Source organism: Oratosquilla oratoria, chromosome 21 (assembly GCF_046742065.1).
Source record: "Oratosquilla oratoria isolate Oo_2021 chromosome 21, ASM4674206v1, whole genome shotgun sequence".
Classification (NCBI taxonomy): domain Eukaryota; kingdom Metazoa; phylum Arthropoda; class Malacostraca; order Stomatopoda; family Squillidae; genus Oratosquilla; species Oratosquilla oratoria.
In genome coordinates this window covers 43,261,908-43,277,034 of record NC_134797.1, presented here as the reverse complement: position 1 = coordinate 43,277,034, position 15,127 = coordinate 43,261,908, and the positions used below count along the sequence as shown (strand labels likewise).

The following is a 15,127-nucleotide window of genomic DNA, read 5'->3' as shown; positions in this document are numbered from 1 at the left end:
GGTATTCATGTATTACTGCTGCTACACGTCTAATAGACAAAGAAAATTTACATTTACACGTGTACATAGAAATAGAAACAAAGGTGCGAGCATGTACTCACATACACACACACAAACACACATACACACACACACACACACACACACACACACACACACACACACACACACACACACACACACTCGTTAACAGTAGTGAAGAAAAACACAATGCTGGAGAAGACGGGAAAGCGGAAATTGTAAATATGAAAATAGCTGTTGAGGTGGTGAGATCAAGAGCCAGTTGGCGCTTAGGTGCGACCGATGTCACCTTCGCCCTATACTCTTGGACTGTTGGACTGCTGGAAGTCGAACACAAACGTACGACTAAGAGAATTCAAGACTTGAACACTTCCACTCACACAATTTGCATACAGACTAAAGGTAAAAGAGATATTGCGGTGGCCTATGTCCCCTCAAAGACAAGATAATGGAGCGAGGCCTATACCAAAAGATATTGATACATAAGAACATAAGAATGAAGGAGACTGGAAGAGACCTTACCACCTGTCATTCCTATCCATAAAGTTATCTTATCTTAAAACAACCCATTGTATCAGCGCTCGCTACTCGCCTGAGGAGATGTAACAACATAACACTGATGGATAACTTCAACTGTTGGGAGGTGAAGTGGGAGGAACGGAAATCAAGAGATATTGAAGAATCGTGGGGAAAATGCACTCTTGAGTATATCAGCGAACATTGTAGTGATCCCATAAGTGAAAAAAGAAATTAAAGGACACACCAGCTGAGTTGGGATTATTGCAAACTAAAGAGCTGGATGAGACTGAATCCTTGATATACCTGCGTCTTAGAGGGAAGAATGATCATATAGTTCTTGAATCCCATACCTGTAGAGAGTTCAGAAACCAGACTACGAGTCATACAGACAAGGAAAATACATCTTCGGATGAGCCATATTCATAGAACCGAAGAAGATATTTGGTGAATTAGGAGATTTCAAAGAGACAAGAGAAATGAAGAAGATAAGTTATATATTAAATGGAATGCTTTTGGTCTGTCTTACGTTCTTCCTCTAATATCTAACCCCACCACCACCTCAACATTACTCCCCAATCAATGATACACAGACACACACACAAAAAAGTACCTATCCACACTTCTTACATACCTGCCACCCCACCCCACCCCCAGCGTCTACCTTCAACCTATTCATCAACAAAGATCGTTCACCCGATATACATTTCCCGCATAATCTTCCAATACGGAAAGATGAGCCCTTTTTCTTACCCTCCCCAACTCATTAACCCGTTATCAGCCTTACACACTGAAAGCCCCCGGCAACAAAGACTTACCCCCTCCTTCTACAACCCTTCTACATGACTCATGCCCATAATTGCATTCCAATATTCTGAATACTAATGCACTCGGTACTACCCAAACTCCCGCAGTCATCTCCCACTTTCTTACTTCCTCAATACACCCTTAGATCTCAGCATGATATTGTCCTCAGGGAGAGAAGTACTGATGAATTATGGGTGACGAAAAATAGGAAAATACATTCAGTGGTATTCTTTTTTTTTCTTTCTTTTTTTTAGAATACCAGCTTAAGATTCTTACGGTGATATTCTTAAAAAAAATCCTTATAAAAATATTTCACTTCCAAGGATTTATATAAAATTGGCGTTATTCTTAGATAAAAAATTATTTCTTTATATGAATCTTTCCCTTCCAAGGATTTATGTAAGATTTATAAGGAAAGAATGTTTTTAAGAATACCACCGATTGCCCTTTTGCAAGGCAGGGGTAGATTGACAGACTATGCATATCTACTTATTTTAAAAATTCTTTGATTTGATACATTATATGAAAACCTGTAGACCCAAGGAAGGACCCAAGATATGGGACTTCCTGAGCATGATAACCGAGTTTTTTGTTTTTTTTTTTCTTTCTTTATACGGTGACGAGTGGAGTGCCACAGGGTTCATTGATAATATCAGTCTTTTTTTTATAACTGACTTTGAAGGAGACATGTTTATAGGCAATGATTAAATGGCCAAAGCAAAAAGACTAAAGGAACGTATCTGTAGATAAGGCTTAAGTGAAAAAGAAACAATTAAAAAAAAGAAAATGTTGTGTCTTACAGGAAGGCTCAGATTTTGGACTGCAGTTTACTAGTGCTACCATCCTTATGAACAATCTCGCGCCCCTAAAGCCAAGAAAGACACACATCATAGCCAACAAATGTAGTGATGGAAATGGAAAGTGATGGGAAATGTAACTGAAATAGTGTTAATAAGTCTTGGATGCAAATTTCTGAGACGAGACTCAGATTCAGTTGTGACATGATAGTAACATTGAAATGATGAGCATGGTGAGGGAACACCAAAACGAAGTGGATGATAAAAATGAGATAGAATATGAAACTAACAGATTATAGTGTTAAATGGAACTTAGCATAACAACCAAATGAATATAGAAGTCGGATGAGACAGTTAATACGAGATTTTATGTCGAATGACACACACACACATACACCCGGAACTGCCACTACGGTGGTCCGGGTTCGAATTCTGCCCAGGGCTGAAATAATTTTAGTATCATTGCGCTGCGAATCGTTGCTCCAACTCTCGTGGGCGGGGAGTTTTGTGTGTGTGTGTGTGTGTGTGTGTGTGTGTGTGTGTGTGTGTGTGTGTGTGCGTGCGTGCGTGTAAGGTCACAGCATTGCCCATAGATCGGTCATTTATGAACACTGATCTTTCTTCTGGGAGGAAAATAGCTGTCGATCATGAGCCCAACACGTGATCCAAGATCATGATGAATCACAAGCACACACACACACACACACACACACACACACACACACACACACACATATATATATACACATACATACACGGTATATGAATATACAATTGTTTGTGTACCCATCTATATAGATAATCCTTATACCGCCATGGTTCAATAAGACAAAAGTAGTAAGCTCAAAAGACATTTATTTAGAAAAGATAGTTTATGACATGTCTAATAAATTAGGGTTCTTGTCGAAGTGTAGATGAGTTTAGGAGAACCTTCTCTGTGAAGACCCTCGGTGGTCAGCGAGGACGCGTCAGGGGAACGGCCTCAAACGGGAACCCCGTAGAGGGTGACGGGCGCGCGAGGACGAAGAGGAGGAGGAGCTGAGTAGACGAAAACCTCTTCGCTTGAGTCCAGACTTTCGTCCGAGTCATCCTCGTCGCTGTCATCCTCGAACGAGTCTTGGCCCTCGATGGATTCGGACTCGAAGGACTCGAAGGACTCGTGGGACTCGATCGAGTCAGGGACTGTCCTCACAGCGGGTTCTGGGTAGTAGGCCTCGCCCTCGTAGGTCACCTCGGCCACGTAACCGGAGTCCCCGTCGACAAAGTAGGTCACCTTCTGCAAGCGCCCGTCGGGGAGGTGGACGAAGTAGGAACCGTCGGTGCGGTCGCCGTCCCGAGCCTTCTGGTGGCCGAAGTCGTTGTAGGATTCCTCGTCCCTGACAGAGTAGGTAAAGTCGAACTTGACGGGGCCGTAGTCCTCCTCCACCAAGGGGGGTGCGGGTGCCAGACGAAGAGGAGCCAGGCGGACCACCTCGTGGGACTCGTGGGACTCGTGGGAGTCGTCGGGAACGGAGTAAAGGTAGGTGGGTCTTGAGTTTGGCCGGGCCACTGAAAGGGCCACCAGGGCCATAGCGACTGCAACCTGAGAATGGACAAACATGGGTGTAGTACTTAAAACCTGTTTCAAACTAAATTCAACGCAATTTCTTGTCAAAGGAAAAATTGTTTTAAAACTGCACAACTTGATTTCGAACTTATGAACTTTTTGGTTTCAATTGACACTAAGATTGAAGAATAAGATTCCTACCTTGAGTGCCATCGTTGAGTACTGCAGAGATGTATGATACCCACGGTCGCTACTGCGTCTTATATATACGGGAGGACCCCTGTGACGTCACGGGGAGGGTCAGGTTTTTTTAGGGTGGACATCTGTCCTTGCTCCTGCTATGGACAACTCTTCCATTGGGATCATTGTTGACCGTGATTTGGTTTTTACCTCCTCCTCCTCCTCCTTCTTCTTCTTCTTCTTCTTCTTGATCAATAATTCATTTGTTTGTTCATCTTTGTTTATATATTTGTTTGGTGGATTGTTGGTTTGTTGATTTTTTTACTTATATGTTTATTTATTTCTGTATCTTTATTCATTTGTTTATTCATTTATTCAGGCATTTGTGCAAGTTTACGGGGCTCCTATGATTGCTAAGGTAGTAGTTGTCAAACTTTTTCATTTCATCCCCCCTTCATGAAATGTCAACATTTGTCTGGCTCCCCTTCATTTTTTTGCCCAAATTCCACCCCACCAAAAAAAATAAAATTAAATAAAAAATAGAAATAAATAAATAAACAAAATAAATAAGTAAATAAATAAAAAGATATGTAGAAAAGACCTTTGGTTTATTACAAAATAAATAATTATAATTATTTTATTCCTGGCAGATTTTTATATGCTTAAGTTAACCACTAAACCACGTTATATAGAAATGTATAATATGTAACAGCAAGCTATGCCCCCCCCCCCCGAAATTTTTGCCATAGCTCCCTTGGAGGCCTTCCATGGCCCCCAGACTGAAAGTCACTGTGAGAAGGCGATATGTATGCAAAGCTGGGCGCGTTCCTCGGTGCGTTCCGCTTTTGTATGGACGTGGTTAGGGCTCCCAAACTATTAAAGCCATATAGGTGCCGGTATAGCATGTGGCCTACCTTTTGGATGTGGCCTACGAAAATTCTCTTTGGAATAGTACGTGGCCCACCGGACTTTTATTTCGGTATGAACTTGTCTCTTAAGCTTTAATAGTTTGGGAACGCTATTCGCGGCCAAACTAAAGCGGAACGCACTTAGGGACGCACCTAGGAACGCGCCCAGCTCCGTACTATGACACGTTGATGAAGGAACATGAACACAGAACGTTGAATAATTGTGTATCACGAAAACTACGTTGAAATGCGTAACTTGAGACTACAAAGATTAGCGAGACAACACTTGTTAGACGACGTCCGAGAAATTCAATCAAATTCACTGTCTGTTGATCAATCAACAGTAAAAGGGGAAATTAATTGTTTCCAGCTGTTCTGTAAATATGTTAGAACTAGCTCGATATCCGGGAAGATAAATCTATCTACCAAATTTTATTGAAACTAAGTACAAATTACTGAGATGTGTGATGCCCTCCATCAGCAATGGTGGACCACGCCGACGAAAGGGAAGAATATGAAAGATCCTATCGAGAAATTGGTTACCCAAAGAAGTGACTTTTTCATTTTTTATTTGAAAAAGTTGCACAAGAGAGCGAAGATGTGAATCTGCTATCAAAAAGGAGGAATGGATAACCAGATAAAATAAACTAAAGGTTTTGTGGATGACATCAAGTGTGAATGGAAAGGGCTTGAAATATTAAACAGGACATGAATTGATACTCAAGGAAGCTATAGATACAAATGAATGAGATGAACAGAGTTTATATAAATCATGAAAGAGAAATAAAAAAACTTGAAAGAGTCATGGAAAATAAGATGAGAAAAGGTCAAAATTCGGGGGAGATGAGAATAACACTATACCAAAAACGAATTATAGGAATGTTCAGAAAATGCTAAAGAAACGAAGAAGGTGGGGAAAAAAATAATAATAACAATGATAATTTGGCACCGGAAATGCTAAAGAAACGAAGAAGGTGGGGAAAGAAATAATAATAACAATGATAATTTGGCACCGGAGGAGACTGAAGAAGTGTTTAGGTTAGGTAAGTATAAGAAAGAGGAACCAAAGCCAAGAAAATCCAGGTACAAATTATAATCCGCCGTGAATGAGATGAGCAATAGGATATGGAAATTTGCAGTTGAAGTCAAGTTTAAGGATGTTTTTGTAATGAAGAGTATTAGTAATTTCATCAGCGATAACCAGCGCTTCTATCCTTGGAACAACACTGCCCCGGAGAGATCAAGCCACAGAAATAGTAAATGAGAGATTTCAGGAGGATAGTAGAGAGAAACGATAGTAGAAGTTGAAGAATATCATCTTTCACTTTTGAGAAGAGATTAGCCTCAAATAACAAAAGAATGGTGTGTGACTCCGGTCCGTAGGGATGCCATTAAAGTTCCTAAGATACTGAAAAAATAGAACAATCAATACCCCATGCGGAAGATATGAAGGCAAGAAGATCATCAAGCAAACGGGAAATAGAATGCGGAATTATACTTGAGTGATAGATCAGAAACTGAGAAAGTGACGTTGGAGGCAGAGGAAAAGATTGAAAAGATAGAAATATATGAAAATAAATCATTAAAGAGATAAAAATAAAGCCGTATACCAATATAGTGAACATAACAACGGCTAGACAAGATAATAATGATCATTTGAAAGAGAACGAGATATAATGTGTATTGTCGAAACCAAGATAGCAAAATATAGATATCCAGAACATGGAGGCTGATGGGACCTACATTGGATACTCAGAGAATGTAGAGAACAACTAGTGACTAAAAGGGCAGTGTCGAGAGGTTGGATAAAGGCCAACGTGGTGCTTATACGAGTATATAAAGGAGAAAGCAAAGAAAAAAATTGATATTACAGAGCTGTGTCCTTAACCAACATGATAACTACGAACTGTGAGAGGATTGAGAATAATATATATATATATATATATATATATATATATATATATATATATATAAATATATAATATATAAATATATATATAGATAAATATATATATATATATATATATATATATATATATATTGATAAGGTATTTACAAGAGTGAAAGATATGACATATAGCTGATTTAGATTCAGAAAAGGAAGATCACGGGCTGAAGACTTGTCGAATTTTTACTCGAGAGGTCCATGTACCACAAGAGAGAGAGGGTTGGGTGGACTGTGTATACCTGGATCTGGAGAAAGGTTTTGGTAAGATATCTTACAAAGATTATTATGGAAATTGGAATTTTAAAGAGAATTCAAGGGGAAATTGTATCAAATGGGCGAAGGACTTCCTGGACGGATGTGAACGATAAGATGTCTCATAGGATTTAATTTTGACGCTAGTAATGTTCTTAATATACGTTCGCTACATGGTAAGTAGAACAAATAGTTACGACAATTAATTTACTAATAAAACTTGAATCATAGAGAGACTAAAAAATGATGAGGATTGCAAGATATTACAGAAAGATTTACGTAGGCTACATAAATGGAACCAGAAGTGGAAAATGAACATGAATAGAAATATGTTGGAAAAGAGTTGAGTTAAGAAAAGGTCGCCATTAAACTATAGGAAGTGAAGTGAAGGAATTATAAAACCAATGATGGACAATAATGTAAGTAAAATTAGGTAAATACAAACGCGCGCTCACTGACATCCAAGCATGCACACACGTAAGCACTCATTTAAAACACATGAATATGTATGTGGGTCTCTTTAACTCTTATTGATCAAGATGATAATAGTCTTCGTCAAGACGCCATGGTGCAGTGAAGCAAAAGAGATAAGTTTAAAGGACATTTATTTACAAAACATAGTATATTACATTTAGCATAAATAAGGGTCCCTGGGGAAGTTCTGCTGGCTTGGAAGGTCCTCGGTGGTCTGCTATGTCAGGGAAAGGACCTCAGACGACCCAGTACATGGAGTTGACTGTGGGAGCAGGGGCGGAGTAAACAAAGCGCTCTTCGCTCGAGTCATCCTCATCACTGTGACTCTCAACAGAGTCGTCCTCATCGCTGTGGCTCTCGAGCGACTCCTGACTCTCGAGTGAGTCGTGGCCCTCGATGGATTCAAGGGACTCGATCGAGTCGGGAACTGTCTTCACAGCGGGCTCCGGGTAACGAGCCTCGCCCTCGTAGGTCACTTCGGCCACGTAGCCGGAGTCCCCGTCCACGTAGTACACGACCTTCTGCAGGCGCCCGTCGGGGAGGTGGACGAAGTAGGAACCGTCGGTACGGTCGCCGTCGCGGACCTCTTGGTGGCCGAAGTCGTTGTAGGATTCTTCGTCCTTGACGGCGTAGTTGAAGTCGTACTTGGCGGGGCCGTAGTCCTCCTCCACCACCACGGGGAGTTCGGGCGCCAGGCGGAGCACCTCGAGGGACTCGTGGGACTCGTGGGAGTCGTCGGGAGCGGAGTAGAGGTAAGTGGGTCTGGAGTTTGGCTGGGCCGCGGAGAGGGCCACCAGGGCCAGAGCTACTGCAGTCTGAAAATGGACAAACATGGGTTTAGTACCTAAAATGTATTTCAAACTACATTCATGGTAAATCCTTATCAAAGAAACAATATCATTACAACTGAAGCGTTTGTTTTTGAGCTTATGAACTCTGAATGACAGTAGGATTTAAGCTGTTGGTTTCTACCTTGAGTGCCATGATAGGTGAGATGTATAGTACCCACGGTTGTTGCTGCGTCCTATATATACAGGACCCCTGTGACGTCACGGCTTGTGGCGAGGATCGGGGAGGGTCAGTTTTTTTAGGATGGAAATCTGTCCTCGCCACTACTATGAGCAACTCTTCCACTGGCATTCTTGATGACCGGTACAAGGAAGTCGTTCTAGTTTGTTCACTTGTTTTTGTCTCCCTCGACCTGTAAGCTTTTTAAGTTTCTAAGACTGGTAAGAGGATACACAGGATATATGGTTGAAGGAGTGGGAATGTGACAAGGTACCACCAATGATAAGGTTAGGGTAGAAAATACATATTTTAGTCGTCTATTAACATTTCTGGTAAGAATTCCCGGTTTCTGTATTTCATCTGACTGATAAACAGCCATTTGTCCTTAGGAGAACAATAAAAGCGTCACCATAACTCCAAATATCATGAAGCTGTCCAATACTTAAGAATTATAGTAAAGGCCACAAAAAATAGTTATTTATACAATTAAATTAAAAGATAGAATGTGTAGAGCTTGGATGTTCATTAGAAGCTCTTGACAGATGGGAATATTTCCGTTGCAAGCGTGAGTTCTTTGCAGCTCGCACACTGACGCAACCAGTTGCATGAAACCGGTCGCGGGGCGTAACAGTGTGTGTGTGTGTGTGTGTGTGTGTGTGTGTGTGTGTGTGTGTGTGTGTGTGTGTGTGTGTGTGTGTGTGTGTGGGTGTGTGTATGTGTGTGTGTGTGTGTGTGTGTGTGTGTGTGTGTGTGTGTGTGTGTGTGTGTGTGTGTGTGTGTGTGTGTGTGCGTGGCCTTATGTGTACATATCGCACCTGTGGTACATGTGTGTATATGTGTGCATGTAGGTGGGGGTTACGGGAAGGTGTATATGTGTGTATGTGTGTGTGTGTGTGTGCGATCGATTTCATCCAACTAGTTGCGTCGGTGTTTGAGTAGGGTTTTGATATCTAAGAGCACTGGCAAACTACTAGGTAACACAGTGATGATTGCAACCAATAGATAATAAATCTCTGACGTATCACATCATATTCATAGCAAAAATATGTAGGGTGACGGTGAGTGGCCTACGCCAGGAGGCGCTGAATAGTTGCGACCGAAGCCGTCACCTTTGCCCTGTACACATGGACTGCTGGGTCAGGTAGCAGTCACTACTGAGAACCGGAGAGAAGGGGGGATTCGAACCCACAGCTAAACAAATACGAGACCAGCACGCTTCCGACTACGCCACCAGCACTGCAGTAAGAATATGTACTTCGGGTAAATTAGGACACTGATCCGGCTTCTGCGGAAGAGCCATTGCCATGACAGATTTTAGCTGATGTTGTCCCTGTTGGGCCTCGACTTGTAACCCGTTATTTGTTCTTTGTACTGTATCTTGAAGATATCTTGATCGACGAAGACGTTCGATCTTCTATGATATATATATATATATATATATATATATATATATATATATATATATATATATATATATGTGTGTGTGTGTCTGTGTGTGTGTATATACATATATACTGTATATATATATGTATGTATGTATGTATGTATATATTAGTTTTCTGTAAATTTGTTAGAAGTGGTTTAGTACATACATATACCAAGGCTTTTTCCCCCTTCCAAGGGAGGTAGCCAAAAAGGGAAAGGCATAAAAACACTCCCACCCATTTCATCCCTAAATACACTCCACATCCCTCCCACCCTTCCTCTCATCTGAGCACCTCCAGGATGACGGTTTAGTGAATGCATAAAAGTCTGGAATACGCGTGTTTGTGTGTGTGTGTGTGTGTGTGTGTGTGTGTGTGTGTGTGTGTGTGTGTGTGTATGTGTACGTATGTATTTCACCATGGTCTTGGATTATGTGTTGGACTCGTGACCGACAATTATTAACCTCCCGGATGAGAGCTCATAGCTCGTATGACCTATCTATGGGTAATAGTGTGACCTTACACGCACACACACACCTAACTCCCCGGCCACGAGAGTTGAAGTAACAACCCACAGCGCAGCGATACTGAAATTATTTAGCCTTTGGCGGGATTCGAACCCGGACCGCCATAGTGGCAGGCGAGAACTCTAATCACTGCGCCACGAGGTGAATGTATATGTGTATGTGCTTATGTATGTATGTATGTAAATAATCAGTGTGGGGCACTCGCGTGTATACGCGTCACTTCACTCACTCACCGGGACCAGTCCCCTCCGAGCGAGCTCCCATGCAGTCACCCTCCCATCCCACTCCAAATAGCTCTCGACAGGATCGGTTCCACTTGTCCCAGGCATGAGTTCTTTAGTCGTCCCCTTTGTCTCTTCCACTGAGGGTTGCCTCCTGTAGAGACAACCCTGGGTTCGCATCAAGGGAGCGTGCAACATGCTCATATAGACGGAGCTGACAAGAATTATATTGGCCACAGACCTAGACTAAGTCTCACAGAATTGTCTCTGGTTTGATACAAAGTCATTTCAGTGATACACCATGATTCCCCCGAGGTCATTTACGGTGGTATTCTTAAAAAATATATATCTTTCCCTTCCAAGGATTTATATAAGATTTATATAAGGAAAGTTTTTTTTTAAGAATACTACCGTAAGATTATTACGGTGGTATTCTTAAAAAGAAAATCTTTCCCTTCCAAGGATTTATATAAGATTTATATAAGGAAAGATATAAGGAAAGATTTTTTTTAAGAATACCACCGTAAGATTCTTACGGTGGTATTCTTAAAAAAATATTTCCCTTCCAAGGATTTATATAAGATTTATATAAGGAAAGATATAAGGAAAGATTTTTTTTTAAGAATACCATCGTAAGATTCTTAAGGTGGTATTCTTAAAAATAAATCCTTCCCTTCCAAGGATTTATATGAGATTGACATAAGGAAAGAACTATTTTGAAAATACCACCGTTTTTAGTGACATAAACATCGGGACGCCTCATTCGTCACCCATGTCCCACAGCCATACTGCAAAGCAGGAAACACAAGCGCCTTGAAGATTCAGATTTTGGTTTTCTTGCATGACGATCTACAAACCCATATGCTCTGGTTAAGCGAACCCATTACACCATAGGCCCTGCTAGCCCTTCCAAGGATTTCCTGTCATGACCTGCCACTGTTATGTACTACATCACCAAATTACGTGGAACTTTCCGAGACTTTAGTGCCATCGAGGTGAGAACGCATACAATGTAAACACTGGAACATGAAAAAATAATCAACTTTAGTATAAGTCAAAGACTGAAAATTCCCTTGGATAAACGACTAAAAAATCCTGTAACTGTAATGTCTGACAACTGATTTAATTTATCTTTGCCCTTTTTGGGGGCAATTTGCTTGTTTGTTATTTTTTTTATGTTTCTAATTTTGTTTTATCATTGTATCTCTTTGTGAAAAAGGAAGAAGTAAAGTTACGGAATATTCTACCTTTAGGCTTCAGATAGTGTGCATGAAGTCCAGTCATGAACTTTAAAGAGAGATAGGTAGGGTTATGTAGGGGCGAAGCGTACTATTAGTGGAAAATTATTTCTTAAAATTCAGTTTTTGAGGTGAGAGAAATCGTAACCGGTGCCAAATCAAAATCAACTCTTTATCCACGTCTGGCATCCACCTCAAGATTTCTCAGTTAGGGCAACTATGTTTTTTGAAGATTTTATTTTATTTATTTACTTATTTATTTATTTATTTATTTATTTTTACCCCGTATATGGTGGAGACCCATGCTGGCTGCGTTACATGTACAATTTGATGAACACCTCATATTGCATCTAAAATGTAATTTCATTAAATTTGACCACATATATTTGAAGAAATCAAAGATATAAAAAAATCATAGATTTTTCGGGCACCATTTTCTATGTTGTATGTAATTTCATCATTATCTCAACAAATCAATATTCTATGTAATTCTTTATCACTTATTTTGAAAAAAAAAAAAAAATAGCACATCCGAAATTCGGCTGTCCGGGTCGCCCTCTTACTACGCATGACCCCCGAAAACAAACATCTCTTTCTTCATACCTCACGGAGCCGTTTTCGTTTACTTATCCACTGTTTTTACTCAAAACCACGTTAATATGACTATTCTCACTATTCAAATGTACACCAAATGAATCACGACATATTCTGAATCATGGGACACAACATAAGCAACCCGAAATATTACATCGGGTCTTCGAAAAAACAAAAATTTGATCTGGTAATCACAACGAGAGAGCAGGCGCCAAATCAAAAAGGAGGTGAAGTGGGGCATCTTGATTTTCTTCCTCAGAGAGCGTGACGTCATCAGCTGGGCAATACTTTTTTTCTTGGAGGCGACTGTACGTGCCGCCCCCATATATGACTTCCCCAACATTACCTTCCTCTAATGCGAGATAGATACTCTGTAGTGGAAATGGTGGCTGTGATGGTAAACTCTCTAGCTCTCTTTGATGCACAGTTGATTGAGGAGCACACAGACGCACACACGCGCACACACATACACACATACTGTACAGAGAGAGAGAGAAAGAGAGAGAAAGAGAGAGAGAGAGAGAGAGAGACAGGAGGCGGCAGAGAGATAGGTTGAAACAAAAACAGAGAAGAGAAACACCAACACGTACACACACACACACACACACACACACACACACACACACACACACACACACACACACACACACACACACACACACACACACACACACACGCACGCACGCACACATGTACAGAGAGGTAGAGCGAGACAGAGAGAGAGAGAGAGAAAGAGAGAGAGAGAGAGAGAGGAGGCGGGATAGAGACAGGGAAACAGAAACAGAGAAGAGAAGCACACACATACACACACATGCGCACACTCATATGCACGCACACACACACATGCTCACACACACACGCATATACAAACACAGACACACACACTCACATACACACACACACACACACGCACACACACGCACACAAATACACACAGAAAAAGAGAGAGAGAGTGAGAGAGAGAGAGAGAGAGAGAGAATGGGGATGAGGGTGACAGACGGCCTGGCGCAGAGAGAATTGGGTTGTCAAAGAAGCAATCAAAGGATTACAAAGGCGGAGCATGCCGACAGGAGACCTTTTGGTCCATATCTAGGTCGGATGCGAAAAAAATCATAACAATAAAACAATAAATAAAAAAATATAATAATGTAAATAACAAATAAAATACATAAATAAATGCATAGGTATAGTTAAATAATAAACAAACAGGTAAATAGTAAATAATAATAAATTGACATATAACTAATAATAAATGAAAATCAAACAGACAAATGATAACAAAACAAAAACAAATAATATGAAATAAATTATAATCATTACAGCATCTTGCTTAGGTGTTTATCTAAATGATTCTTAAAGCTTCGAACTGAACTACATTGCACTACCTGTGCAGGAAGTTTATTCCATTCATTAACTACACGGTTGGCAAAGTTGTTTCTACCTACTTCCAAATTGAATCTATTTCCGGGCAGTTTGAGACCATTGTTTCTTGTCTGATTCTCATTCAATGTGAAAATTTTGTCACTTTTGATATTGTCAATTCCCTTTAGAATTTTAAAGACATGTATCAAGTCACCTCTGAGTCTACGCTTTTTTAGGGAAAACATTCATATGTTTTAGTCGATTTTCGTATGATTTATTTTTGATATTTGGAATCAGTTTTGTGGCAAGTGTACAAAGGATTCAAAACACCAAAACAACAGGAAATAACAAAAGATGAGGAAATAAAATCATTGTGTTGAGTCGAAATAAAAAAAACGCGAATTTGAAATCGGTGAAAATAAAATTTGAATAAAGAACAAATACAAAGAGTGACACAACACAAAGCAACACGAAGCAAAGGACTTCTTCGTGTAGTTTCGCACAATTAGCTAGAAGAAAGTATCATTCCAGATCAGGGGGTCACAATTTTTTTTTTTTTTTTTTTTTTTTTTTTTTTTTTTTTTTTTTTATGACGGACCAGATAAATGAGAGAATGACGAGCGCGCTGGGCCGCGTAACCATTTTATTTTCGTGTTGAAACTCTACTAGTTTATTTGTAGAAAAATAAAAAATAAATTCATTTCATCTATTTATCTGTTCATTTAATTGTTTGTTTATTTGTTTGATTTTTCATTTGTTTATTTGTTTTTTATATATTGTTTGTTTATTTGTTTATTAATTTTATTTATTTATTTATCTATCTATATTTTATTACATTGTATTTTTATTTCTTTATTTATTATATATTACTGTTATTTTATTTTATTTTTTTATTTTTCATTTATTTTTTATTTTTCATTTATTCATTTATTTACTCATTTATTTATTCATTTTTATTTTTATTCTTTTAACATGTACTGTGCGGCAGCGAACCGTCCGACCTGACCTCGCGGGCTCAATTTGATGACTCTTCTCTAGACCCTAGATTCTGGAGTCTAGACCATGACTTCTTAACCTGCGATAAATTTACTCCAGGGAGTAATTTTCTTTCATTGTAAGAGGTAAATTTTGACAAAGACGAACTAACAAATACGAGTTACTATTGCGAGACTTAAACATGTTAATTGTCCCGATGGTTTATGTACATTTTCAGTACATGAGTAAAGAAGTAATTGGTGAAATTATGGCACTTCGTTCCAAGAATTACCATGACGCATTTGTTTTCGATTTGATAAAATATTAAT

General features: G+C 39.7%; 1 protein-coding gene across 1 annotated transcript in view; it reads right to left on the bottom strand.

Moving 5' to 3' along the window:
* Window positions 1-7,685: 7,685 nt before the first annotated feature.
* The window catches only part of LOC143037077 (uncharacterized), a 7,933-nt gene continuing 491 nt past the window's right edge, over window positions 7,686-15,127 (bottom strand). Inside the window, exon 2 of the mRNA XM_076205188.1 lies at window positions 7,686-8,293. Coding sequence (XP_076061303.1) covers window positions 7,686-8,293 — 608 coding nt within the window. The remainder of the gene's footprint in view (window positions 8,294-15,127) is intronic.